The sequence below is a fragment of the Prionailurus viverrinus genome, chromosome A1, assembly GCF_022837055.1.
Source record: "Prionailurus viverrinus isolate Anna chromosome A1, UM_Priviv_1.0, whole genome shotgun sequence".
Taxonomy (NCBI): Eukaryota; Metazoa; Chordata; class Mammalia; order Carnivora; family Felidae; genus Prionailurus; species Prionailurus viverrinus.
The window spans coordinates 176,643,099-176,668,468 of NC_062561.1; the positions used below are offsets into that span (position 1 = coordinate 176,643,099).

At 40.8% G+C, this 25,370-nt stretch overlaps 1 protein-coding gene across 1 annotated transcript in view; it reads right to left on the minus strand.

Annotated features, from left to right (window-relative positions):
• The window catches only part of NSG2 (neuronal vesicle trafficking associated 2), a 55,275-nt gene extending 46,446 nt beyond the window's left edge, over positions 1-8,829 (minus strand). Inside the window, exons 1-2 of the mRNA XM_047872386.1 lie at positions 8,707-8,829; positions 7,655-7,805 (exon numbers count right to left, since the gene is read on the minus strand). Coding sequence (XP_047728342.1) covers positions 7,655-7,783 — 129 coding nt within the window. The 5' untranslated portion in view covers positions 7,784-7,805; positions 8,707-8,829. The remainder of the gene's footprint in view (positions 1-7,654; positions 7,806-8,706) is intronic.
• Positions 8,830-25,370: the final 16,541 nt, after the last annotated feature.

Here is a 25,370-nt window from a genome sequence, read left to right on the forward strand (position 1 = left end):
TTTTTAGAAGCGGAAAATCTGGTACATGCTCATGGTAAAAAAAAAAAAAAAAGAGTATGAAAAATAGAGAATGAAAGCCTTCAAACGGGCCACCTTCCAACCCCTATCCCTACTCCCTCAACATTGAATGGTGTCTTGTGAGTCTCTCCAAACCTGTTTTGTGAAATTAAGGGCAAAACATACACACAGATGTGTTTCCACAAATAGGATGACTCCATACCGTGCTCCTTAAAGCTGTTTTAACGGAGCGATGTCTGTCACTCCTTCCACATCACACAAGCAAGGATGCTTCTTTCTCACAACAGCCACTTAGCCTTCCACAGCCCTGCACTCAAGTTCATCCCACCCGTCCAAGCGCGTGGAACATTCCAGTTGTTCAACAGGCCTTTTTTAAATACATAAGCCTTGGCGTACTTGAAAAAAATATACCCCTAAGGTCACTACCTTCCGGTAAGAAGCATACCAACCAAGTGGTATCTATAGTTTAAATTTTATAAGCGATGTCAACACACCCTCTGCAGAACACTGCACCACATTATGTAACCAACAAGAGTGTGCCGAGAAGCTCTGCTTAGCCCCAGACATTAGCTCTGCTAACAGCACCAGACGTTACCAAACGTTGTCATTTGGGGATTTTTTTTTTCTTTTTTGCCAATCTAATAGGTAAAAAGTTATATTTTGCTTAAAATTGGGTTTTTTTTTCGTTTTTTAATGTTTATTTTTGAGAGACAGAGCACGAGTGGGGGAGGGGCAGAGAGCCAGGGAGACAGAGAATCCCAAGCAGGCTCCAGGCTCCGAGCCGTCAGCACAGAGTCCGACGCGGGGCTTGAACCCACGGACCGTGAGAGCATGACCTGAGCCGAAGTCGGACGCTTAACCGACGGAGCCACCCAGGCGCCCCTAAAATTATATTTTTAAATTGTAATTTTTTTTAATATATTTTTTTCAATGTTTATTTATTTTTGGGACAGAGAGAGACAGAGCATGAACGGGGGAGGGGCAGAGAGAGAGGGAGACACAGAATCGGAAACAGGCTCCAGGCTCGGAGCCATCAGCCCAGAGCCTGACGCGGGGCTCGAACTCACGGACCGCGAGATCGTGACCTAGCTGAAGTCGGACGCTTAAGCGACTGCGCCACCCAGGCGCCCCATAAATTGTAATTTTAAATATGCTTAGTGGTCATTTTATATCTATTTGATGGAATTGCCTGGTCAGAGCCTTTGCCCCAATTCAGGGCGATTTATAAACTGTTTCTTGAGAGTGTCTGAAGAATAGAATAAGGGGGCTCTGTGAATCTCAAATCTGCAGAGACGTGCACTTCTGCTGCTCCCTAAGGAAAGGCTGACGGTTCTGTGATCCTGTGTTGCAGAGAGAAGAAGAATCCTCTGGTAAAGCCACAAGAGAGGCCAAGAAAGCACACAGGACTCAGTGACAGGAGAGGCATTTTCTTTGGCCACATTCATCCAGGTCCACCCTGTTGGGCCCCCCTGTACCCTCACCTTGAAAACCCCATCCTTCTCATCATCTTTTATTTTTATAGTCACCGTCCAAAAATGTGAACTTCAGGAAACACAGTCAGGATGCCCAGTGAAAGGTAGGAAGCTATCTGTGTGCCATTAGACCATTTTCATGCTTTTTCTCCACAATAGCCCTGTTAGGTAGGAATTATGCTCATTTTACTATAGGACACACACACACACACACACACACACACACACACAGCCCAGAGATGCTAAGCAACTTGCCTAAAGCCACACAGTAAGTAAATAGCTTAGCTGAGACCCAAACCCAGGCCTCTGGGGCTACAAAGCACCTGTGGTTTACCACGCAAAATACAAAGTGTACCAAACATCCATACTGGATCTCCAAAAGTCTGCATTCCTTTCCTCCCACAAGCAGGTGAGCCAGCCTCGTCCAGGACATATAAAGACTACTGATTACTAAATCAGTAGAAAGGAAAGGAACGTTTGCCCACAGCCTGGTTGCTAGCTTGCCAAATACATGATTCATCTGGGGCTTTGCCAAGGTGGAGTTGTGTTCATTTGTGGCTCGCTTTCTGCAGACCTGCCACCCATTCGTTGGCATCTCTTAGCACACCTGTGTGCAGGTCTTGGTGCATTGATCCTTTGGGTGTCCTAGGACAGCATTTCACCTCTCTGAGTCTGTTTTTGCATCTGTAAAATGGCCATAATGCTTGCAACCTCACAGATGGGTTGTGGGGACATCCGAGTTACTGTGGTCACTTAGATACACCAAAGGCAGCAGGGCCCTAAAGGCATGTCCTACAATATGGTATCTGCAGATGGATGTTCCAGCCTCTAGAAAGCTTGTGCTCATGGGCTGCAGAAGCCACCCAACTGCTTGGATTCAAGTCTATTCCTACATCTGTCAAGTGGAGAAACTAAAGCCCAGCTTTAGGCTACGCAAGGGACAGGGGACCTTACTCAGCCAGCATTTCCCACTGCCCGTTGCATGCCAGGCTGCACGATGAGACAGAGCCAGGGCCCTCAGGCCCTAGTGGGCAAATACCCTCAGTGCCAACCAGACACCAAGTCAACCTAAGTCCGCCCCCCTCCCCATTCCCACTGCCACTGCCCTAGTGCGTGCCACCACCGCCTCCCTCATGAACATGGCAGTGGCCTTCTAGCTGACTTCCTGCCTGCCACTCACTTCTCTCCTTCCACCACTCATGGGAGAGGCATGGTGCAGGAAACCCAGTCACCTCTGTCTTGGGAAAACTACTCTGGTTTTGTAAGAGGGATCCATGAGAAGGGACAAGGAAGAGGAGACCAGGAGACCCAGCATGGGTCCCTCGTCCTTAGGGTGGCCCACAGCAGCCAGAGGAATCTTCCTCAAATAGAAACCTGATCCTATTATTCTCCCACTTTAAACCCCTTCAGAAAATACACTGAGCCCCCCATGAACTTGGGCCCACTTCACCTCATCTCTCAAATGTCTCTCCCTCACTCAGAATGCCCAGCCAACCTGGCCTCCTGCCTATTCCTCCAACTCCCTCCGTGCCTATCCACATGCATGACCCTCTGCCTCTACTCCCCTTACCACCCATCCCCCAGGTGTCAAGCAGGGACCTTCCCCGGGAGGACCTCCCTTGACCAGCCTGCATCACAATCAGGTCTCTTGCGCCTTATTCTTTCTCACATCACAGCCCCATATTCCTTCCTTAGAGCCCTTCCTGCAGCTTGCGTCCCTGTACAGCTGTTTGTATGATGGCTTGCTTGAAGTCTGCCCCATTGGACTGGAAACTCCGTGAAAGCAGTGGTCCCGCCTGACTTTTCATGGCTGGCTATGCGTAGCTGAGCACAGTGCCTGGCACATGGAAGGCGCCCAAGAAGATGTGCTGGACGAGGGAGTGACTGAGTGAGTGAATACCTTCCATGTTGATAAGTAAAACCATAGCTATAAGTATGGGTGGCTAGGCAAGGTGCCCAGAAGAGCTGCCATCTGAGCTGGGTTTAGGAAGATGAGTTCTGGCTTATTAGGCAAAGGGGTGAGAAGGGCATTCTGGGCAGAAAGAATGGCCTGTGCAAGGAGGAGGAAGCAGGAACCACTCTGGAGAGTGTGGAAAACTTGAGGGTAGTGTTTCTCAACCCTGCCACTGTTGACATTTGGGGGGTGCATCGTATGCACTGTAGGATACTTAGCAGCAGTCTTGGCCTCCACCCACCAGATGCCAATAGTGTCCCCCCACCTACAGTTTTCACAACCAAAAATGTCTCCAGACATTGCCAAATGTCCCACTGAGGGGAAAATCACCCTCCACTGCTCTAGGTAGGTCTGACCTGCTGGTGTTCAAAGTACAAAGTAGGAGTGGTGAGAATGGAAGCCAGTGGGCAGAGAAGGATTTGCCAAGGCCAGGATTTGAGGAGTGTAGACTGTGGAGATGACTGAAAAGGGTTCCCGTGGGAGAAGGGCCCGGTCCCATCTTCCAGGGAGGCTCCCTCAGGTGCAGTGTGGAGGTGGGATGCTGGCCCATCTCCCCTCCTGAGGCAGGCACCAATCCCTCCAGTATTGGGCAGAGAGGGAGCATTGGAGGCTGGGATGTTCTCTCTGGAGGATGGTGCCCAGGCCTCACCTGCTGATCCAGGGAGCTCAAGGAGGAGCAGGGCCGCAGATGAGAGTTTGAGGAAGCATTCTTGGGGGTGGGAGGCTTCTTGTTATTGAGGGCAGCACCGTGCAGAGGGGAAAATCGGGGTTTCAGGTGCACTGGGATTCCAACCCCAGCTCTCCCACTCTGTCTTTGAGGCTTGGGCAAGTCACTCTATTGACCTGAACCTCAGTTTCCCCATCAGTGAAATGGGTGCACTATCCACCCCCCAACAGAGCCATTGGGGAAGATTAACTGAAATAATGGATGTGAATGCCTTGTGAGGCCCATTCCCAGCCCAGAGACAGGGCTTCAGACATGCTCATTTCTCCAGTTAGCCTCCGAAAGGTTTCCCCCTGAAACTCCGTCTTCATACTAAAGCACATTTAGTGAACAAACCTAAAGACGATTGTCACTATCACACACCAAGCACACTCTGCATTTCACATTTTCAAAAAAACAACAACAACAACATTATTCAACATGAGGGTTAAATATACTTCCTTCTGATGTGCCCATTTTCGAACACTCACCATCTGACTGCAACCTAACCAAAGAACTAAAAGCTGCATCAGGACTCACTTCACCTTCCCTACAGTCCTGTGACTTGAGCCCCGATACCCATATCCCCACTTTACAATGAAGAGGCTGAGGGAGCTTAAGAAACTTGCTGCAAGACATCAGCCAGGGCAAAATAGTAAAAGGTGGGGCAGGGCCGGGCTTCAGCATCTCTGCTGCCAGCTCAGCACGTGGAGGACCCCAAGTGCAATTTCACTTCTAAGGCATCCGTTGTCACGTCGGGGGGAAATGTGTTTACTCCTGCGAATATTATAAAATCAAAGCGCTAGCATGGAAAACCGCTACGATAATTTCCTGCTCAGAGAAGAGAAGACAGAGGTCTAAGGGAGGAGAAAAAAGTCACATGAGTCACATTGTTAGATTGGCAACTGAGCTCAAGCCAAAGCCCAAGTCGGTGGACTCTCAGGCCAGCTGGCTCCTGGTTTCTGCTGAAGTGGAAGCTTGTGGAACAACACTGCTTGGGTTCTGGGTTCTCTAGACATTGCCAGGATGCTCCCTTAACTATGTGCTTTGGGAAGTTACTTTACCACTCCATGCTTGAATTTTGTCATCTTCAAAAACTAAAGTAACAATTCCCTTATTCAGTCCTATGAACTATTGAAAGCGTGAAAGAAAAGTGTGTGTGTGTGTGTGTGTGTGTGTGTGTGTGTGTGTTAGTGTGTTTACATATAGCTTAGAATAGAACCTAGTATTTAGGAAGCACTTGGAAATTATTATTATTATTCTTGTATAGTTACTTTTATGCCAGGTACTTTACATATGAGGCCATATCTGACTTTGTTCTGACAATTGTGAGGTAGGGATGATCCTCCCCACTTCAGAAAGGAGGAAATTGAGGTGCCTGGTAGGAAAACTTTGTCATGAATGTCTGTGACGAGCCCCTGTTAGGATGTGTCCCTCTAGGGATTTGCATCTTCCAGAATGCATTGCTTTCCCTTTCTATGCATTCAGGTCCCCAATGTATTTGTCCTTCAGGCTTTGGGACAGCTTTCCGGTACATCTGGATTGGACACTCAATGGTTATTATTCCTTTTCCTCTCTAAACCAGAGAAGAAAGCCCCCAAAAGTGAGACGATGGAATGGTGTTGGAGTAAAGGGAGACAGAGGCCATGGTATCTCTGGATGATTTGCAGGTGTTTATAGGCATTGGGGGAGGGGTGACCTCACCGCAATCCGTTTTCCTTGCACACCTTTAAGGGACATACAGGTCTTCCAGGCTATAGCTGTTGGCAGAAGGGTAAAGATTCTTCCCGAAGCCTCACAAAACCTTAAGAAAATATCTCCTTTTCCCTCTCCAATTTCCATTATATCTGGGTTCGGATTCCAGCATTGCTGCTTACTCCTGTCTGTAAGGTTGGATAACTAACCAAATTTCTCTGAGCCTTCGCCTTTTCACCTATAAATTTGTGTGCATAATCCCTGACTCCCATGGGGAGATGTGCACCTACCACAGTGACACTCAACTTTGGCTGCACACAGGAGTCACTTGGGGAGATTTCATTAATACTGATGCCTGGGTCTCATGCCCAGAGCTTCTGATATAATTGTTCTGGTATGTAGCCCAGGTATCAGGATTTTCAAAGCCCCCCCCCCCCGCCCAGATGATTCTAATACGCAGTCAAAAACTGAGAACCTCTGCTATACTTGTAGCAGATACCTAGCTAATACTTTCACATACCTAGCTAATTCTTTCACATTTCTTTAGTGTTAAGTGCCTGTTCACATTTTATTTTTAAAAGCCTTATCAGTCTCTCATGATGGCTTAAGGATCCTTTATCTCTGCCACCCCCATGTACATTCTCAGATTGACAACCTCTGCACTTTCAAAACAGATGACTCAACCCCCAGCCAATCAGCCAGGCCCTCTATCTAGCTTTGGCTCCTCTTCTGTTCATTGGCTAGAGCCAATTGGTTAAGACACACAATGCCCTCCTGGAGATGCCAATGAGAAAATCAAACAGATGGAATGATCCATTGTTTGCTCTTCAGCCAGGGAACTATATCATTTACCTCCAAATCTAACTCTCACAGTGTGCAAAAGCTCACATTGCAAAACCCCAAGTTCTCTCAACTGGATCTTAAACAATAATGTTTCTCCCACCTCTGTCCACGGAATGACTTTTGTATCAGTGCCCACCTTTGTACAAATGCCCACCTCCATTCTTCATGGACTACTCCCATGTCAGGAGATGTGCCATCAGCCAGTCATTCATTTCCAGCCACGCCTCCCCCAAAGAGGCTCTACTCTAGTCATGCTATTTCTCCAAAGCTCTCCATGCTTTGCCTATGTCTTAAATGTCTTTTCCTCCTGTAGTCTATCTGGAAGATTTTTACTCACCTTTACAAGCCAAATTCAAATGTTCTCCTCTGCAGTTTACCTAATCTGTCCTTCCAGCCCCCTTCCTCCCCAACAGAATTTAATTGTTTCCGCCCCTGTGCTCTCACAACCTGTGAAATTCTCAGGTATAGCATTTACCCTGATGTATTATATTAAGTATTTTACTAGATGGGGATTTTGTAATTTGTCTTTTCGTAACCAACTTGTAGGGCAGGGATAGGGCCTCAGCAGGTGCAAACTAAATGCTTGTTGGACTGCATCCAATTCTCTGTCCTCAAATCTATACCAGTGAATTTTTGAAACACCTCCCCCAAATAATCAAGACAATTTTCTCTGTCACCATCTACAAGCTTATTAGCACTCATCTGCTACGGTAAAACTTTAAAAAAGAAAGATTAATTTTCTTGCCCATGTATGTATGTGTGAACAAAAAATGAGTAAACACTTACCATAAACCTGAAATAACATGAGAAATGTCATGTCTCTGAAAGGAATAACTACCTTTTACAAGAAAGGGGACATATTTGGCTGAGGGAATGAAAGGTTTGGAGAGGTGGGATTTTTTTTGCTGCTTTATTTCCTGAGGTGGGGGAAGCATGAGGGACCGATGGAGAGAGGAGTATCTGCTTTACCTTTTCCGGAGCAGGCAGCTGTAAGTGGTTAACCTCCAAGGGAGTGATGAGAGGGACGGTCTGGAAGCCATCCTCAACCGAAGGCGGCTTGGTTCCCTTCTCACTGGGGTTACTGTTCAGCTTCACCATCCTTACACCTTTCTTCCCAGACCTAAGGCAAGCAGTGGGGTTCTAGTTACAGTAGGAGGTGAGGCAGGGAAAAAGAGAGCTGACGACAGAGAAAAAGCGCTGTCCTCAACAGCTCCACTCGGCTTTCAATATAGAGATCAGTCATCTATCTATCTTTTGCTAGATTTCCTGACATGATTCTCATTATCCAGTAAAACTTCTTTAATCATCAAAATATGCCACCCACCCATGGGGTTCAACAGCCTTAAAATTCGGGAAACTCAAGGAAAATCCCAGACTTACACAAACAATATACAAGCTTTAAAAAAAAAATCCAAGACACTAGAGCTAATACAGTCATATAATCTCAGTGAAAAGCTTATTTGTACTGCAAAATTAAATCCCATTATTCTGGGTCACTCTGCAGTATGATAAATTTCACCTTACCACCACACCTTACCACCTTGCTATTTTATTATGTTGGCTTTGCTTCAGCAATCTCCCTAAAATACAATAAGTACATTCAATGTCTCTATGTATACTGCACCCTTTCACATGATATGTAGGTTGTACATGAGGTGCAATTTCCTAAAACAAAAAAGGACTGGCTTGAACCTGATCCTCTATTCAGCCATGGAATGCCTCCATTTCCTCAATAGCGAAGGGCCATTTTTTTTTTTTTTTGCTTCCATGGAAAGTTAGCAACCCCCACATTGCAAGATTGCCAACTAAATAAACAAATCGCATATATTTCTCTCAAGCTCCTTTGGAAGTCAAACGGTACTCCCACCCCAACCCTAGAAGCCCAGACAACTGAATTTCTCTTGTCAATCCTGATGATGGAACATTATTAGACAAAATAGGGTTGTTGTGGAGGTGAAAGGGATGGTAAAGGGTCGGAGGATATTGAGCAGTGGTTATAGCAAAAACAAATGCCTACTTACTGTGATGCACTCTTGGGGGGTCAGAGCAGATTCAAGCCAATTTGAAGAGGAGGAGGACGGCCAGGAGTCCTCCCTCCTCAGCCCGAGCTCGTGGTGCTGAAAGGACAGCGCCTTGCCTGTGTCTGGATTGGGAGTTTCTGAGAGCGAGGCGCGAGCGAGAGGGGAAGAGCTCCTGGCAGCTGCCTGCCTGCTCCCTCACTCGCGCCCCCTCCCACCGGGGAACGGGCTCCCACACCATCTGTCATCTGGCACCACCTGCTGTTTCTCATGCATGGCCACAACCAGGGCATGGGACAAAATGGTTTCAAGAAGTGGGAGGGATTCTGGCTATAATAATGGTAGTAATAATAATAATAACCATTTAACAAGCAATCCTTGAGTCTTTAGAAAAACGAAAGGAGACATATTCATTAGGAGGAGGGACCACCTTTTAAAATCTTCCAGAGCAATATTCTGAAAACCCAAATGGTACAGGACCTACACTGTGCTCTGACCTGGGGTAAGGAGTGAAGGGGAACTAATATTTATTGGGTATTTCCCATGCAGTGGGCACTTTTCCAGTCTCTTTCAGACTATTTCCCTCATTTGCAAAACATGATGGGGTTAGTATGAGGTGTGAATGTGATAACAACAGGAAGGGAGCTCAGAGCAGGTAACATGGTGAGCACTGCATGCGACAAGCTACTATACTCACAATGCCACTATAAACACACAGGTCAGCTAAGGTCGCATAGCTGGTATAGTACCAGGAACTGAAAGTTGAGCCCTGATCCATGGCCACAGGTGTTTGTATGCAGTCCACACGTATACTTTCCAGGTTGGTGTCTGGAATCAGGGAAGGCAAAGTCCTAGACTTCAAGGTCTCTAAAGTTCTGACTGTGAGGATCTTGGACATTTGGATTCACTCCCCGCCTCCATTTCTTTATCTTGGATGTGGGAATAATAATTCCTCCCTTGCAGAGTGGTTGTGAATAAGACAAGATTGTGCTCAAGGAAACCCTTTAATATAACTCTATTAGTCTATAGACTATAGACTATTACTGTAATAGTCTATAGACTATTATTCTCCTATTGAGTCCTGAAAAATATGTTTGACAGTTGAAAACAAAAATATGACATCTTTATGAGGTTTTCCATATGTATAGATGTAATATATAGGATAAATGCAACATAAAGAGGGGAGGATAAAGGGACCACTATGGTGGTAATGTTTCTATATTCTAAGTGGTAAAGTATTGATCCCCACTAAACAGTGAAGTTAGCTATGTCTATTTTAATCCCCAGCATTACCAAAAATATACAAAGATAAGGTCAAAACTGCAATAAGGAAATTTAAATGGAATACTAAAAAATTCAAATAACCCCAAAAAAGGCAGGAAAGAAAAAAAGAGGAACAACAACAAAAACAAAGAAAACAAGAAACAAATAATGAAACAATAGTCTTAAATCCAAACTTAGCATTGTCATCCAGAGTTGACAGTTTAGAGTTTAATCTTGGTGTTGTATATTCTATGGATTTGGACAAATGTGTAATGACATGTATCTACCATCAAACTATCATACAGAATAGTTTCACTGCCCTAAAAATTCTCTGTGCTACACCTATTTATCCCTCCCTCTCCCCTAATGCTTGGCAACCACTGATCTTTTTACTGTCTCCGTGATTTTGCCTTTCCAGAATGTCATATAGTTGGAATAAATAAGTTGACTTTTTAGATTGGTCCTTTCACATCATAAAATGCATTTATGTGTCTTCCATGTCTTTTCATGGCTAGGTAGATCATCTTTTTTTTTTTTTTTGGCACTGCGTAAGATTCCACTGTCTGGATGTACCACAGTTTATCCATTCACCTACTAAAGGACATCATGGTTGCCTCCGCATTTTAGCAATTATGAATGTGGCTGCTCTACACGCTTCTGTGTGGGCATAAGTTTTCAACTCCTTTAGGTAAAAACCAACAAGTGCAATTCCTGGATCATATGATAAGAGTACATTTAGTTTGGTAAGAAACTGCCAAACTAACTTCCAAAGTGTCTGTACCATTGTGCATTCCCAGGAGGAATGAATGAGAGTTTTCCTATTGTTCAGGGTTTTTTTTTGTTGTTTTCTTATGTTGAGTTTTATTTTCTTATTTCTTACTGTTGTTATTCTTATTCTATTGTCATTCTTATTCTATTGTTATTCTTATTGTTTTTATTTCTTATTGTTGTTTTCTTATTGTTGAGTTTTGAGAATTCCTGTGTATATTGGATAACAGTTCCTTATCAAATATGTCTTTTGCAAATATTTTCTCCCAGTCTGTGGCCTATCTTTTCATTCTCTTGACAGTATCTTCTGCAAAGCAGAATTTTTTAGTTTTGCTGATGTCCAGCTTATCAATTATTTCTTCCATGGTTCATGCCTTTGGTGTTGTATTTAAAACATTACCACCAAACCCAACGTCATCTAGATTTTCTCCTATGCTAACTTCCAGAGATTTCATAGTTTTGTGTTTTACATTTACGTCTGTGATCCATTTTGAGTTCATCTTTGGGAAGTGTGTAAGGGCTTCATCTAGATTAATTATTTTGCATATGGACATCCAGTTGTTCCAGCACCATTATCAAAGATCAGTTGACTATATTTATTTAAGCTTACTTCTGGGCTCTCTATTTTGTTTTATTGGTCTATTTGCCTATTCTTTCTCCAGTAAAACACTGTTTAGATTACTGTAGATTTATAGTAAGTCTTGAAGTCATATAGTGTCAGTCTTCCAACTTTGTTCTTCTTTTTCAATATTGTATTGGCTATTCTGGATCTTTTGCCCCTCCACGCAAACTTAAGAATTAGTTCATTGATATCCAGAAAATAACTTGCTAGGATTTTGATTGAGATTGCATTGAATCTATAGATCAATAGAAAATCTGGCATCTTGGGAAAAACTGAGACATTTATAATATTGAGTCTTTCTATCCATAAACATGGAATATCTCTCCATTTATTTAGATCTCCTTTGATTTCATTCATTATATTTTTATTTTTCTCATACATTCCATATATTTTGTTAGTTTATACCTAAGCATTTCATTTTTTGGTGATACTCTAAATGATATTGTGGGTTTCTTTAAAAATGTTTGAGAGAGAGAGAGAAAGAAAGGGAGAGAGAGAGCACAAGTGGGGAAGGGGCAGAGAGAGAGAATCTCGAGTAGGCTTCATGCTGTCAGCACAGAGCCTGATGAGGGGCTCGATCTCATGAACCGTGAGATCATGACCTGAACCAAAACCAAGAGGTGGATGCTAAATCAACTGAGCCACCCAGGCACCCTGGTATTGTGTTTTTAATTTCAAATTCTACTTGTTAGTTGGTGGTGTATAGGAAAACAATTAAGTTTTGTATACTAACCTTGTATCCTGCAACTTTGCTATAACTGCTTATTAGATCTAGGAGTTTTGTTGCTGATTCTCTCAGGTTTTCTACGGAGACTATCAAGTCATCTATAAATAAATACAGTTTTATTTCTTCCTTCCCAATCTGTATACCTTTTATTGCCTTTCATGCCTTATTGCATTTTATGGGACTTATAGTATGATGTTGAAAACACAGTAATAAGACATCCTTGCCTTGTTCTTGGTCTTAGTGGGCAGTTTTCTAACATTAGGTATGATATTACCTGTAGGTTTTTGTGATGATGTTCTTTATGAAGTTAAGAATTTCCCTCCCCTCTAAAAGTTTTTATCATAAATGAATGATGGATTTTGTCAAATGCTTTTTCTGCATCTATTGACATGAACATGCAATTTTTCCTCTTTAGCCTGTTGATTTCCAAATGTTGAGCCAGTTTTGCATACCTGGGATAAATGGTTGTGTGTATAATTGGTTGTGTGTATAATTATTTTTATACATTATTGGATTCAATCTGCTAATAATTTGTTGAGGATTTTTACATCTATGTTCATGAAAGATATTCATCTGTAGTTTTCTTCTTTTGGAAACTCTTTGTCTGATTTTGGTATTAGGGCAATGTTGGACTCACAGAATAAGTTAGGAAGTATTCTCTCTGTTCCTATCTTCTGGAAAAGATTGCAGTTCATTGGTATAATTTCTTCCTTTACTGTTTGGTAGAAACCACCATTGAATCCATCTGGGCCTGGTGCTTTCTGTTTTGAAAGGGATGGGCTACACGGGCGATGGGCATTAAGGAAGGCACTTGTTGGGATGAGCCCTGGGTGTAATATGTAAGTGATGAATCACTGAATTCTGCTCCTGAAATCAATACTACAGTATATGTTAACTAACTTGAATTTAAATTTAAAAAAAAAGGTTATTATTGATTCTATGTCTTTAAGAGATATAGATCACTTAGACTATTTCTTCTCGTGTGAGTTTTGGTAGAGTGTGTCTTTCAAAGAATTGGTCCATTTTATCTACATGATTAAATTTGCGGCCATAGAGCTGTTCATAGTATGTCTTTTTATACTTTTAGGGTATATGGAATTGTAATGATGTCTCCTTTTTTATTTCTGATGTTAGTAATTTGTGTCCTTCATTTTCTTTTCAGGTAGCCTGGTCAGAAGCTTATTAATTTTATTAATCTTTTCAAGAACCAGCTTTTGGTTTTGTTGATTTTCTCTATTGATTTCCTTTTGCTTACTTCTTCAGATATGTATTGGCCCTGTTTTCCTTCTTCTTATTTTCTGGGATGCCAATTACATGTATGTCAGACCTTTTCCCAACATCTCTTAAGGGAACGTGTCCATGTGTTTTCTCTATTGTCCATGTGTTTTTCTTTTTCCTCTTCATGCTTTAATCTAGATATTTTCTGTTTGAACTATCTTCCACTTCTCTAATTGGCTCATAGGATTTTTATGGGCTTTTTTGTTTAACTTGCCCAATTTCCTGGCAAATTGTCTATTGAGTTTTAATTTTAGTTATTTAAAGATAGTCTTTATAGTTCCTTTTGTAGATGTCAGGTCTTTGACATTTTGCATTTTATCACCTGTTTTCTTAATTACACTATTCACAAATATTTCAAAGTCCATGTTTGATCATTCTAGTATCCAGATCACATATGGACCTGGGTCTATTACCTTTTTATTATCCCTTGGTTGACCCTGCCATGCTTATTAATTTTTTATTGATTATTTCACACTGTGTATGAAAAATATATGGAGGCTGTAGATTCTATTATTTTCCTAAAAAGACCATTTAATTTTATTCTGACAGGTAGTTAAATAGGGGCAAATTCATTTGGATCCAATTAGGGATTGAGTTAGAGGCCAGGTTTCAGTTCTTGTAAAATCTGATCTACTTTTGGTTTGAACAGTCCCTTGGGGGTCTCAAATGATAACCCAGGGTGTTCATCAAAACTCCTCCTCCATGGCAGACACTGAACTCCAATTGTTGTTTCTCTGTGGCACCATGAAACATCAAAGGTTCAATTTAAGTCTCTTCATATCCATTCCCTATTTGGGTTATCAGCTTCAAGGACGACGTTGAAATCAGAAAACACCTTGAGGGAAAATATGGTACAGAAGTTTGGGCTCACTTTCCAGCAGTTCCCTTTTCTCTAGGATCTTGTCCCTTCCAGTCCTGGATAGCTTGGTAGCCATGAATTCCAAAGTTTGGCTCTCTAGCCCCAAGAGACTGATGAAAGTTCTTGGCCACGTCTTTCTGCTAAGTTTCTAGGCATATCATTAAGCACTGGCAGTGTGAAGGGGAAAAGCAGTGAGAATTGAGCGTTTGCCCCAGTCCATTATTAATTTCTTTTCAGAACCTTAGCTCCCTAGGTCCTTGCTTCACCGGTTCTTCTCCTTCAAACAGCTGTTTTGTTTGTTTCAGTTTTAATTAACAAAGTTTTTTTTCTAATATTTACTTAATTGGGGCCACAGTGTGAGCAGGGGAGATGCAGAGAGAGGGGGACAGAGGATCCTAAGAGGGCTCTGTGCTGACAGGCTAACAGCAGTGAGCCTGATGTGGGGCTTGAACTCACAAACTGTGAGATCACGACCTGAGCCAAAGTTGGACACTCAACCAGCTGAGCCACCCAGGTGCTCCAACAAACTTTATTTTTTTTAAAGCAGGTTCAGGTTTACAGAAAAATTGAGCAGGAAGTATACAGAGTTCCCACATACACCCTCTCCTGCCACCACCCACCCTGTGCAAACACACATCCAGTTTCTCCTGTTACTGACATCTGACATTAGTGTGGAACGTTTATCACAATTGATAAATTGGTTCAAATTGGATGAGCCGATATTGATACATTATTATTATTAACTAAAATCCATTATTGAAATTAGGATTTACTTTGTATTGTACACTCTGTGAGTTTTGCCAAATGTATAATGTATCTACCATTACATGTATATAATACATTCATCATTACAGCATCATACAGAAGAGTTTCACTGCCCTAAAAATCCCTTGTACTCTACCTTTTCGCCTCTCCCTCCTTCCCCCCAAAACCCTCGCAAGGACTGACTATAAATTTGCCTTTTTCAGAATGCCATATAGTTGGAATCATACAGTATGTTCGCCTTTTCAGATTGGCTCCTTTCACTTAGCAATATGCATTTGAGGGTCCTCTATGTCTTTTCATGGCTTAATAGCTCATTAGTTTTTACCACTGAATAGTATTCCATTGTTTGGATATACCACAATTTATTTATCCATTCACGCAGGGAAAGACATCTTGATCACTTCCAAGTTTTAGCAACTATGAATAAGGCTACATTAAACATTTGTGTGCAGGTTTTTATGTAAACATAAGTTTTCAACTCATTTGGGTAAATACCAAGAAAAGGGAATGCTAGATCATATGGTAAACGTATGTTTAGTTTTGTAAAAGACTGCCACACTCTTCCAAAGTATTTGTATTATTTTGCCGCCCCAATAGCAGTGAATGAGAGTTCCTGCTGCTCCACACCTTACTAGCATTTAGCGTTGTTAGTGTTTTGGATTTCAGCCAATCCAAAGCTGTATCTCATTGTTTCAAATAGCTGTTTCTATTTTAGCCAAAACTTTAGTTGTTCTCAGTTTAGAAGTATTGCCAAGCTTCTCCATCATGCCAAACAAGAATTTGGGACTTACCCTCTCAGGTCCTAAGTTCAAAATTCCCAGAGAAGGGCTCTGATGGGCCCTAGTTGAGTCCAGTGACCACTTCTGACAAGGGAAACAAAATTTGAAAAAGATCACAACTTCCATTCAAACCACATGGTTGAAGTGGACAAAAGCGCTTCTTGGAAAAAAAGGAAGGGGGTGTTTCCAAAAAGTGGGAAGGAGGGTTGATCACTCAAAATAACAGATATCTAAATACCACAGTAGTGGGGTGCCTGGGTGGCTCAGTCGGTTAAGCGTCCGACTTCGGCTCAAGTCATGATCTTACAGTTTGTGGGTTCGAGCCTCGCGTCGAGCTCTGTGCTGACAGCTCGGAACCTGGAGCCTGCTTCAGATTCTCTGTCTCCCTCTCTCTTTGCCCCTCCCTTGCTTGCGCTCTGTCTGTCTCTGTCTCTCAAGGGTGAATAAATGCTTTAAAAAATCAAATAAATAAATACCACAGTAGCATGCTGAAAAGTTTAAACTTTATCAACATCACCCTTAACTAATAGTATACTCTTAAGACAATGTATTGGCATTCCTGGATGAAACAGAGAAATAATTATTCTTCAAATATTATCTGACAATTGTAGGTGGCTTGCACCATAAATGACCTACAAAGAATATTTTTAAATCACCCATGTGTTTAGCATGTCATAGGCATTTTTTCACTTATAAATTTTTAAGTTGTTATTCATTGTTTCTATGAGTTTTCAATCATTTTCCTTAATAACTGTGTGCATATTATGGAAATTAAAGATACAGTCTTTAGAGCCAGACTGTCTGGGGTCAAAACCCAGCCTTGCCACTTGCTAGACTTCTAGTCTCGGGTAAGTTTCTTAACCTCTTTGTGCCTCAGTTTCCTTATCATAAATACAGGACACTACTAATACTTACTGTGTAGGGTCACTATAAGGAGTTAATATCTGTAAGATGCTTAGAACAACACTTGTAAGTATTTACTCAACTTATTCAATAATTAGATACACATTGTTTTAGACCTAGCTCCTATATTAATCAGTTTTATTTTTAGTTTTCTAATTTATACTTCTTAAATGTTTTCTTCTTCTTGATTTCCTTAAGTATATTTTATTTTTCTCTTTTGAACTTCCTGGAACAAATATCTAGTTTATTGGTTTGCTTTCTTCCTGTTTGAAAATGAGAAATTAATGTTATTATTTTAATTTACCTCTGGTTATTGCTGTTCTTTCATTATCATTCTTCAACTATTTCATAACTAAAGATTTGTTTCTCTGACGCAAGAGTCACTCAGTAAATAGCTTTATTTTTATTTATAAATGCTTACGTTTCTTTTTTTATTTTTGAGGGAGAGAGAGAAAGAGAATCTTAAGCAGGCTCCGTGTTCACACAGAGTGTAACTTGGGGCTCTATCCCACAACCCTGGGATCATGACCTGAGCCAAAATCAAAAGTCAGATGCTCAACTGACTGAGCCACCCAGATGCTCCATTTCAAATGCTTACTTTTCATTGTTGCTAATTTGTATATTTTGAGATCCATTTCCAGTTTTATGGTTTGTAGTCCAAGCGTGTTTTCTGTAAATTTTCTGATTTGCAGAATGTATTAAGTTTTCTTTGTGGCCTAACATATGAACTATTTCTGTTAAATTTTCTGAGCATAAGAAAATAAATCATTTTCTGTACAAATACAGATTTTTTTATATATAACTATTAAGTCAAATCTGTTACATAAAACATTTAAATCTTCTGTACCCCAACTGATTTCTCACTTGCTTGATCTATCAGGAAATTAGAGATAGGTGATGCTATTTTGATCACTGTCGTGGTATTTCTCCTTGCAGTAAAGTTATGTTATCTGACATACAGCTTCATGATGTCACATCTTCTTGTAAATTTTGCTTTTATGGATGTAAAATGACCTATTATTCCTTTTTAGCGCTTTGTGATTTTAATTCCTCTCTATCTAAACTACAAATACAAACTCCTCTTTCTATGGTTTGTATTTGTTCTTCCCAGTTTTTGGATTGAACTTGGACTTTATTTCTTGCCTAGGTCATTATAAGTCGTCTTTTTAATATGGGAACTTAACTCCTTAAAGTGAACTCTTATGAAGACATGTATTGTCTTATACTTGTCATAATCTTCATGGTTCCTTGCTATTTCTTTCATGGTTTTCTACATACATTCTTTTCTTTACTAATTTGAAAGGCACACATAATGTTTTAAAATTATGTCTTCAGTTATTTTTTAATATACCAAAAACATATTTGAATCAACATTCATCTCCCAGCTTCAAGAACAGAACAAAATCCTTTGATCTCCTCCCATGTAAAGTGAGACGATTAGCATACATTTTTTTTCTCCTCCTTTTCCTGCCTCTCATTTCTCCCACATTTATCAGATATTAAACCCAAGTCTTTACTTTCCCTGATGCACATTTTCCCATTGTATTTCCATTTCCTGAGACACGCTTGTCAAGATTCAGAGTGGGAGAAAAGTGAACACAGTGTGAGTCTTTTCCCAAAGCGCTCAGTGAGACTGTATCTGAAAATAATTATGTTACATACATAAGTTTCAAAGGATCTGTGGGCTTCTGTGATAGGTTTTCATTACATCTTAGCATTTAATGTTTTGTTTTGTTTCCATGTATAAGATATATCTCCAATGAAAGAGATGATAAAAGCAATTTAAATGTCTCATTATAAATCTTGTTAAGTTGTCAGTTTAAGAATGTTATTCAAAATTTAATGGTGTGGTAGGAATATAAGCTTTTTAGAAATCTGTTCTAAGAATCTCCCAGAGGCCAGCATAAAAGGAAGCTATGCTCATACTATTGCTAGCAGCTCTATATTTAAATTTCAAACAACAGCAGTCAGAAAGCTATGAAAAGCATGAGATTCTCTTTCTTCTTAAAAAAGGGAAGAGGGCATTGCCTACTTTTGATTTAAAGGGAAAATGGACAATAGAGAGGCAGAAAGGCAAATGACAGAAAGGCCAGTCCACATTTCCTCTCGGATTGGCTAGAAATAGACGCAGAAGAAGGATTTCTAAATAAAGGAGGCGAGTCTTGGGGGTGGAAATTGACATCAGCTTAACTCAAGCAGGATGACTTATGAAGAACCCTTCCAATTAAGTCTGGGGATCCGCCTAGAGATAAGTTGATAAGAATAAAACCTTTTAAAAGTTTCAAATTTTGTCTAGAAGTATACGTCTTTAAAATGCATTCCAAGGAAATTTTTCCTGTTAAATGATCCATTCACCTGTGCCTTCCAACAAAAGTTTTCTCAGTCTGTGTTGTAAAATGAGTCACAGTTGAGTGGAAAGTTTTGGTTGTAGAAGAGGCCCCCCCAAAATCCAATTCTGAGAGCTCTGAATGCATGAAACATTTTAGAGAATGTTCTCACAATGAAGAAGGGAAGGGGGAAGGAAGCAGGACCAGGGGGAGAACCTGAACTGTGATACAATCTCAACAAAGCCCTCAGACAATCTCACAAGTACCTATGATGGCCTTTCTCAGTTGTCCTGAGTTCAGATGCAGATGGGCACCTTTCTCCGAGAGGGCAAGACCTTGGGCAACGTGGCTTTCTTCAGCCAAGGGCAGTTCTTGGAGAGGGCTAGAAGCTAAGGCTGTCAGCCAACACCTGAGGGGCAAAAGACTCTCAGTCCTGAAGGGGGATCTAACTGCGCAGCATGGCAGCCACCACAGGCTCTGTCCTAGGCTGTCCTCGCGCTCCCTCATTCGACAGTCACAACCTGGGACTTCAAATATCCTTCATAAACCAATAACTCCTAAATGTTTGTCTCAAGCAGAGAGATTTCTTCTGGACTCCAGACGCATACATACAACTCTGTTCCTTGACATTTCCATTTCAATGGTTCACAGGCACTTGAACCACAACATGTCCAAAACGAAACTCCTGATCTCTCCCCTCAAACCTGTTCCTCCCGTGTTGCCTCGTGGTGAATTGCACCATCATTCATCCATTATCCGACCAAAAAACCGAGGATTTCTTGACATCTGATTCCTCATTCCTACATCCAGTCACCGGCTCCTGATCATCCTCCCTCCAAAATACATCTCACATCGGTCCACCCTTCTATTTCCATGACTCCTGAATCTATCCTGTCTCCCCATCTAACAAGTCTTGTGGCAACTGTATTTTCCTCCCCACCAATCTATTCGTTATACTGTAGTCCAAGCCATTTCTGTAAAATGAAAGTCTAGTCATTTTATTTCCTTACTTAGAACCCTTCAGAGGCTTTTCTTCTTCATCTCCTGCTCCTCCCCCCCACTCCTCCCTCTCCTCCTCCTCCTTAAAGATAAAGTCCAACATCTCAAACTTAGCCTGAAAGGCTCTTTATGGTTTGTCCTCTGTCTATTCCACAAGTTTCACCCCTGCCACTCTTCCCCTTACAGCTATGCTCCAGCTTCCCTGACTCCCCAAACACACTCCTTCCCAATCCAGAGACTTTCCACGTGATGTATCTTCTATGACTTCCTCTTCAGGGAGTGCTCTTTCTCATTCCTGTAATAATTTCTTAAAATTCTTCAGAGTCACTTAAATATGACTTCATCAGAGAAGTCTCCCCTGAGACCTCAGACTATATTTGACTCCTCTTGGCTCCCATAAGACTGTTTTTTATGTCGAAATACCTACTGTTCTTAAAACTTTTTATGATTATTTGTGTAAATATGGCTTAATGAGAGTAGGGATTGAGTTCTTCCAACCTAAATCTCAATAACCAGGAGGTAGATGGTCCACATCATATGAAATATTGTTATGCAGTCATTAAAATGATGTCATAGAATATTAAGTAACATGGGAAATGTTTATAATGTTGAATAAAAAGAGTACTCAAAATAAGAGAGACATTATGATTTTGACTCTGTGAAAATATAAACGCTGAATACCAACTACTAAAAAGAAAGAATATGGGGTGCCAGGGTGGCTCAGTCAGTTAAGTATCCGACTTTGGCTCAGGTCATGATCTCACAGTTTGTGGGTTCAAGCCCCGTGTTGGGCTCTGCACTGACAGCTCAGAACCTGGAGCCTGCTTCAGATTCTCTGTCTCTGTTGCTCTCTGCCCATCCCCCACTCATGCTCTCTCTTCAAAAATAAATAAACATTAAGAAAGAATAATTATGAAATGTGACAGAGGTGCTAATTATTGCCATAGTGGCAATCATGTTACCATAGGTAAATGTATCAAATTAACATGTTGTACACCTTAAATTTACACAATGTTATGTGTCAAATATATTGCAGTAAAAAAGACTGAAAGATATAAAAATGTTTATGGATATTTTTCTGGATGAAATTTTGGTGGATTTTCATTCTTATCTCAACACTTCTTTGCTCATCTCTCTCAAAACATGTGATTTAGGGGCACCTGGGTGGCTCAGTCAGTTAAGCGGTCGACTTCGGCTCAGGTCATGATCTCCCGGTTCGTGAATTTGAGCCCTGCGTCAGGCTCTGTGCGGAGCCTGCTTCGGCTCCTCTGTCCCCCTCTCTCTCTCTGCCCCTCCCCTACTTGCACTCTCTCTCAAAAATAAACATTATAAAATAAAAATAAAATAAATGTTCTTTATTTCTAAATCAATGGAGGGAAATGAGTAATTTTCTGTTAGAGAAAACTCTACTGAGTTCTAGGAAACAAACTTTTCTAAACAACAGCATTTTTTTTTTTTTAGTAAGGTAAGTCAGCCAACATGGTGAGATCAAATAGTTGAGTGCAAGTTTACTGGGTGTTATGGAACACTTCGTGGAAAATTCCTTTTATTCCTCTCTGACACACCAGAGAGGATTTATAGACTGTAAATACCTTTTACTATTTTTTCTTCCAACTTTAGTGAGATGTAACTAATAAGTATTGTAAATAGTTAAGGTGTACAATGTGTTAATATGTGTATACATTGTGACATGATCACCACAATCAAACTAACATATCCATCACATCATATAGTTACCACTCTTCTGTATGTGTGGTGAGGACATTTAAGATCTACTCTCTCAGCAAATTTCAAATATACAGTACAGTATTATTACCAAAGTCACCATGCTATACATTAGATTTCCAGAACATATTCATTGTGCATAACAGCAAACTGTATCATCTCTCAAATTTCATACCTTTTAACCAGCACCTCTCCATTTCCCCCACTCCCAGCCCCTGGCAACTATCATTCTATTCGTGGCTTCTATGAGTTCAACTCCTTTAGATTTCATATATAAATGAGATTATGCAGTATTCGGCTTTCTGTGCCTGGTTTAATCATTTAGCCTAATGCCCTCCAGGTTTAATCATGTTTCTATAAATGACAGGATTTCCTTCTTTTTAAGACTGAATAATATTCCATGTGTGTGATTATACATACAGCTGACCCTCGGACAATGCAGGAATTGGGGCACTGGTCCCCCAAGCAGTCCAAAATCTACATATAACTTTTGACTCCCCCAAAACTAACTACTGTACTAATGGTCTACTATTGACCAGAAGCCTTACTGACAACATAAACAGTCAAGTAGCAATATTTTGTATGTTGTTTGTATTACAGACTACATGCTCGTGGTAAATAAGCTGGAGGAAAGAAAATGTTAGGAAAATTATGAGGACAAGAAAATACATTTACAGTACTGTACCATATTAATAAAAAAAATCAGTGTGTAAGTGGACCTATGCAGTTCAAAACCATGCTGTTCAAAGATCAACTGTATACATACATATATATACATGTATCACATTATCACATTTTTTTATCCATTCATCCCTTGATGAACAAAGGTCGATTCTATACCTTGGCTATAGTGAGTAATGCTGCAGCGAACACGAGAGGACAGATATCTCTTTGAGACACCGATTTCTTTCCCTTTGGATGTATACCCAGAAGTGGGATTGCAGGATCATATGGTAGTTCTATTTATAACTTTTTGAGGAACCTTCATACTGTTTTCCATAATCGTATCAATTAACATTCCCACCAAAAGTGCACAGGGGTTACTTTTTCTCCCTATGCTCACCAACAGTTGTTATCTTTTATCGTTTCGAATTTTAGCTATTCTAACAGGTGTGAGGTGATATCTCATTGTGGTTTTGATTTGCATTTCCCTGACGATTAATGATGTGTAGCATTTTTTATATACCTGTTTTCCCTAAACAAAGAGCAACAAGGATGTGAGCGTCCCTCTCAGACTATGAACTCTATACGTCGGCAAGGAATGAAAACTTACGGCATTTGAAAATTTCCCATGAAAAGCTCCTTTTTGCAGAGAAGTTCTACTTGCTTGACTTTTTTATGTTTAGATGAAAGAACTGAGGAAAACTCATCCCTCGCTGACCCATATAGGGTAAAAGGGCCCTTGCTTCCTCTCAGTCCATGCTCAAAACAGGTGCCAAGGTTGTTCGGTTAAATGTTACTTGGTTTGTATCAATCCTCTGCTCAAAACCGTTCAGCAGTTTTTCCTCTAACTCTGAAGAAAAGGAAAGTCCTCAAAGCAGCACAATGCAATCTGGCCTCTGTCACCCTCTCACCTTATCTCCTCCTCCCACTCACTCTCACTCACTCCACTGGACCTGTTTTTTGCCCCCCCTGTGCTTCAGCCTTGGGGCACTGGCCTCTACGTAGAATGCTCTTAGGGTCTTTCCTCATATATCTGCATATATTCCTTACTTAGGTTTTTATGTAAATGTTACCTTCTACGTGAGGTTTTCCTTTCAGCTCCCTACCTAACACTGCATCCCTCGACACACACCTTCATCTCCTTTACTCTTCTCCATAGTATTTTTTTCGATGTTTATTTTTGTATTTTGTGTATTATCTCTCTTCCCCTGAAGACATGGATTTTTACATCTTTTGTTTGCTTCTATTCCTCCAGGGCCTAGAAGAGAATCTGGAACATACGAATTTATCGTAACAAAAAGTGGGAAAATCCAGGCTCAAGTTGTTTTATTGCCAGAAGTGTGGATATTTTTCCACACTTCACTTCACTTTTAAAAAGTGAAGAATAAAATAAACCACAGTGATGGTCAACAATACATATGAATGTTGGCAATATGATACTAAAAATATTAATATTAAAACTCCAAAAAGATTATATGTAGCCTAATGTACTCATTTGAAAATTAAACACAGGTGTTTTTTTTAACATTTATTTATTTTTGAGACAGAAAGAGACAGAGCGTGAACGGGGGAGGGGCAGAGAGAGAGGGAGACACAGAATCTGAAACAGGCTGCAGGTTCTGAGCAGTCAGCACAGAGCCCGACACAGGGCTCAAACCCACGGACAGTGAGATCGTGACCTGAGTCGAAGTCGGACGCTTAACCGACTAAGCCACCCAGGCGCCCCAAAAATTAAACACAAATTTTAAGGGGACACGTAATTACAAAAAAACTACATAAAAAGGAAAGTAGAAAAATCATATGCATGATCAGCAGGATGAGTATCTGGAATACAGGAAAGGGAGGGAGGATGGGTTGAAGGTGTTAATGTGATTTGATATTGCTTTTTTTCAAGATACTGTTTCGGGGATAGGTTCACAGTTGCTTATTGCATTATTAAAAGTCACTAAATAAAAGCAGACCATGCGCTGATCAATGAGAATGCGATGAACCAAGATTAATGATTAACGAAATCTCTACCCTTGAGATTCATAAGTGTGTCAGGATAGAGATATGGTGATCAAACTTTCATGATGACATGAAATTAAACATAATCAAGTAATAGTTGATGGCCCAAACTTCTGGATTCAGCTTAGTATGTACCAAACCGGAAGGAGCATCACTCCCATCCTAACAAAAAGAGAGCTGACTATCTGCAGAAATCACAATTTTCCTTTAACCCATCAGAGTACTGAGGCTACAGTGGAACCAACTTACTTGAAATCTAAAGAGAGATAAGCATGCCAGTAACTTTCTTACCTGAGTTAGAACCCAGACACTTAACAAGTTGGTAAGAATAATTCAGCTAAAATTTTAATGGATTGTGAAAAGCTGAATTTGAGGCAGTCTGAGAGTATAGAATCCACAGGAACAACAGACATGAGAATTTTCACCTGTTCACAGGTCTTCTCCACATCTTTCACCAGGTGCTCACTAGAAAGATTGAGGACACAGCAAAAGGCCAGAGAAAGCCTTCTTCATGGTGTAGAACTTGCATAGGAAAATGGCTGCACCACAGGAAAGGCACAAAGCTGCGTTCAGATCCTTCCCTATCTCTAGTGGAAAAGATTGGCAACATACATGACCAGATGAGAAATTTTATCAGAAAAATTAAAAGCATAAGAAAGAATCAAGTGAAAATATTAGGAATTTTAAAAGTGCTGGAATAAAAAAATTTAATGCCAGTAAAGAGATGAAAACTATTCTCTGAAGGCTCATCAGTAAACTTGAAACAGTGGTGGAAAGAATTAACGAACTGGAAGATGAATCAATAAAAATTGCCCAAAATAAAAAACAAAGATAAAGAATGGAACGAAAGAGAACGGAGCATTCACAAGCTGTGAGACAATACCGAATGTCTAACGTATGTGTAACTGGAATACGAGAAGGAGAAGACAGAAAGAATGAAATGGAAGAAATATCTCAAGAGATGGTGGCAAATTTTTCCAAA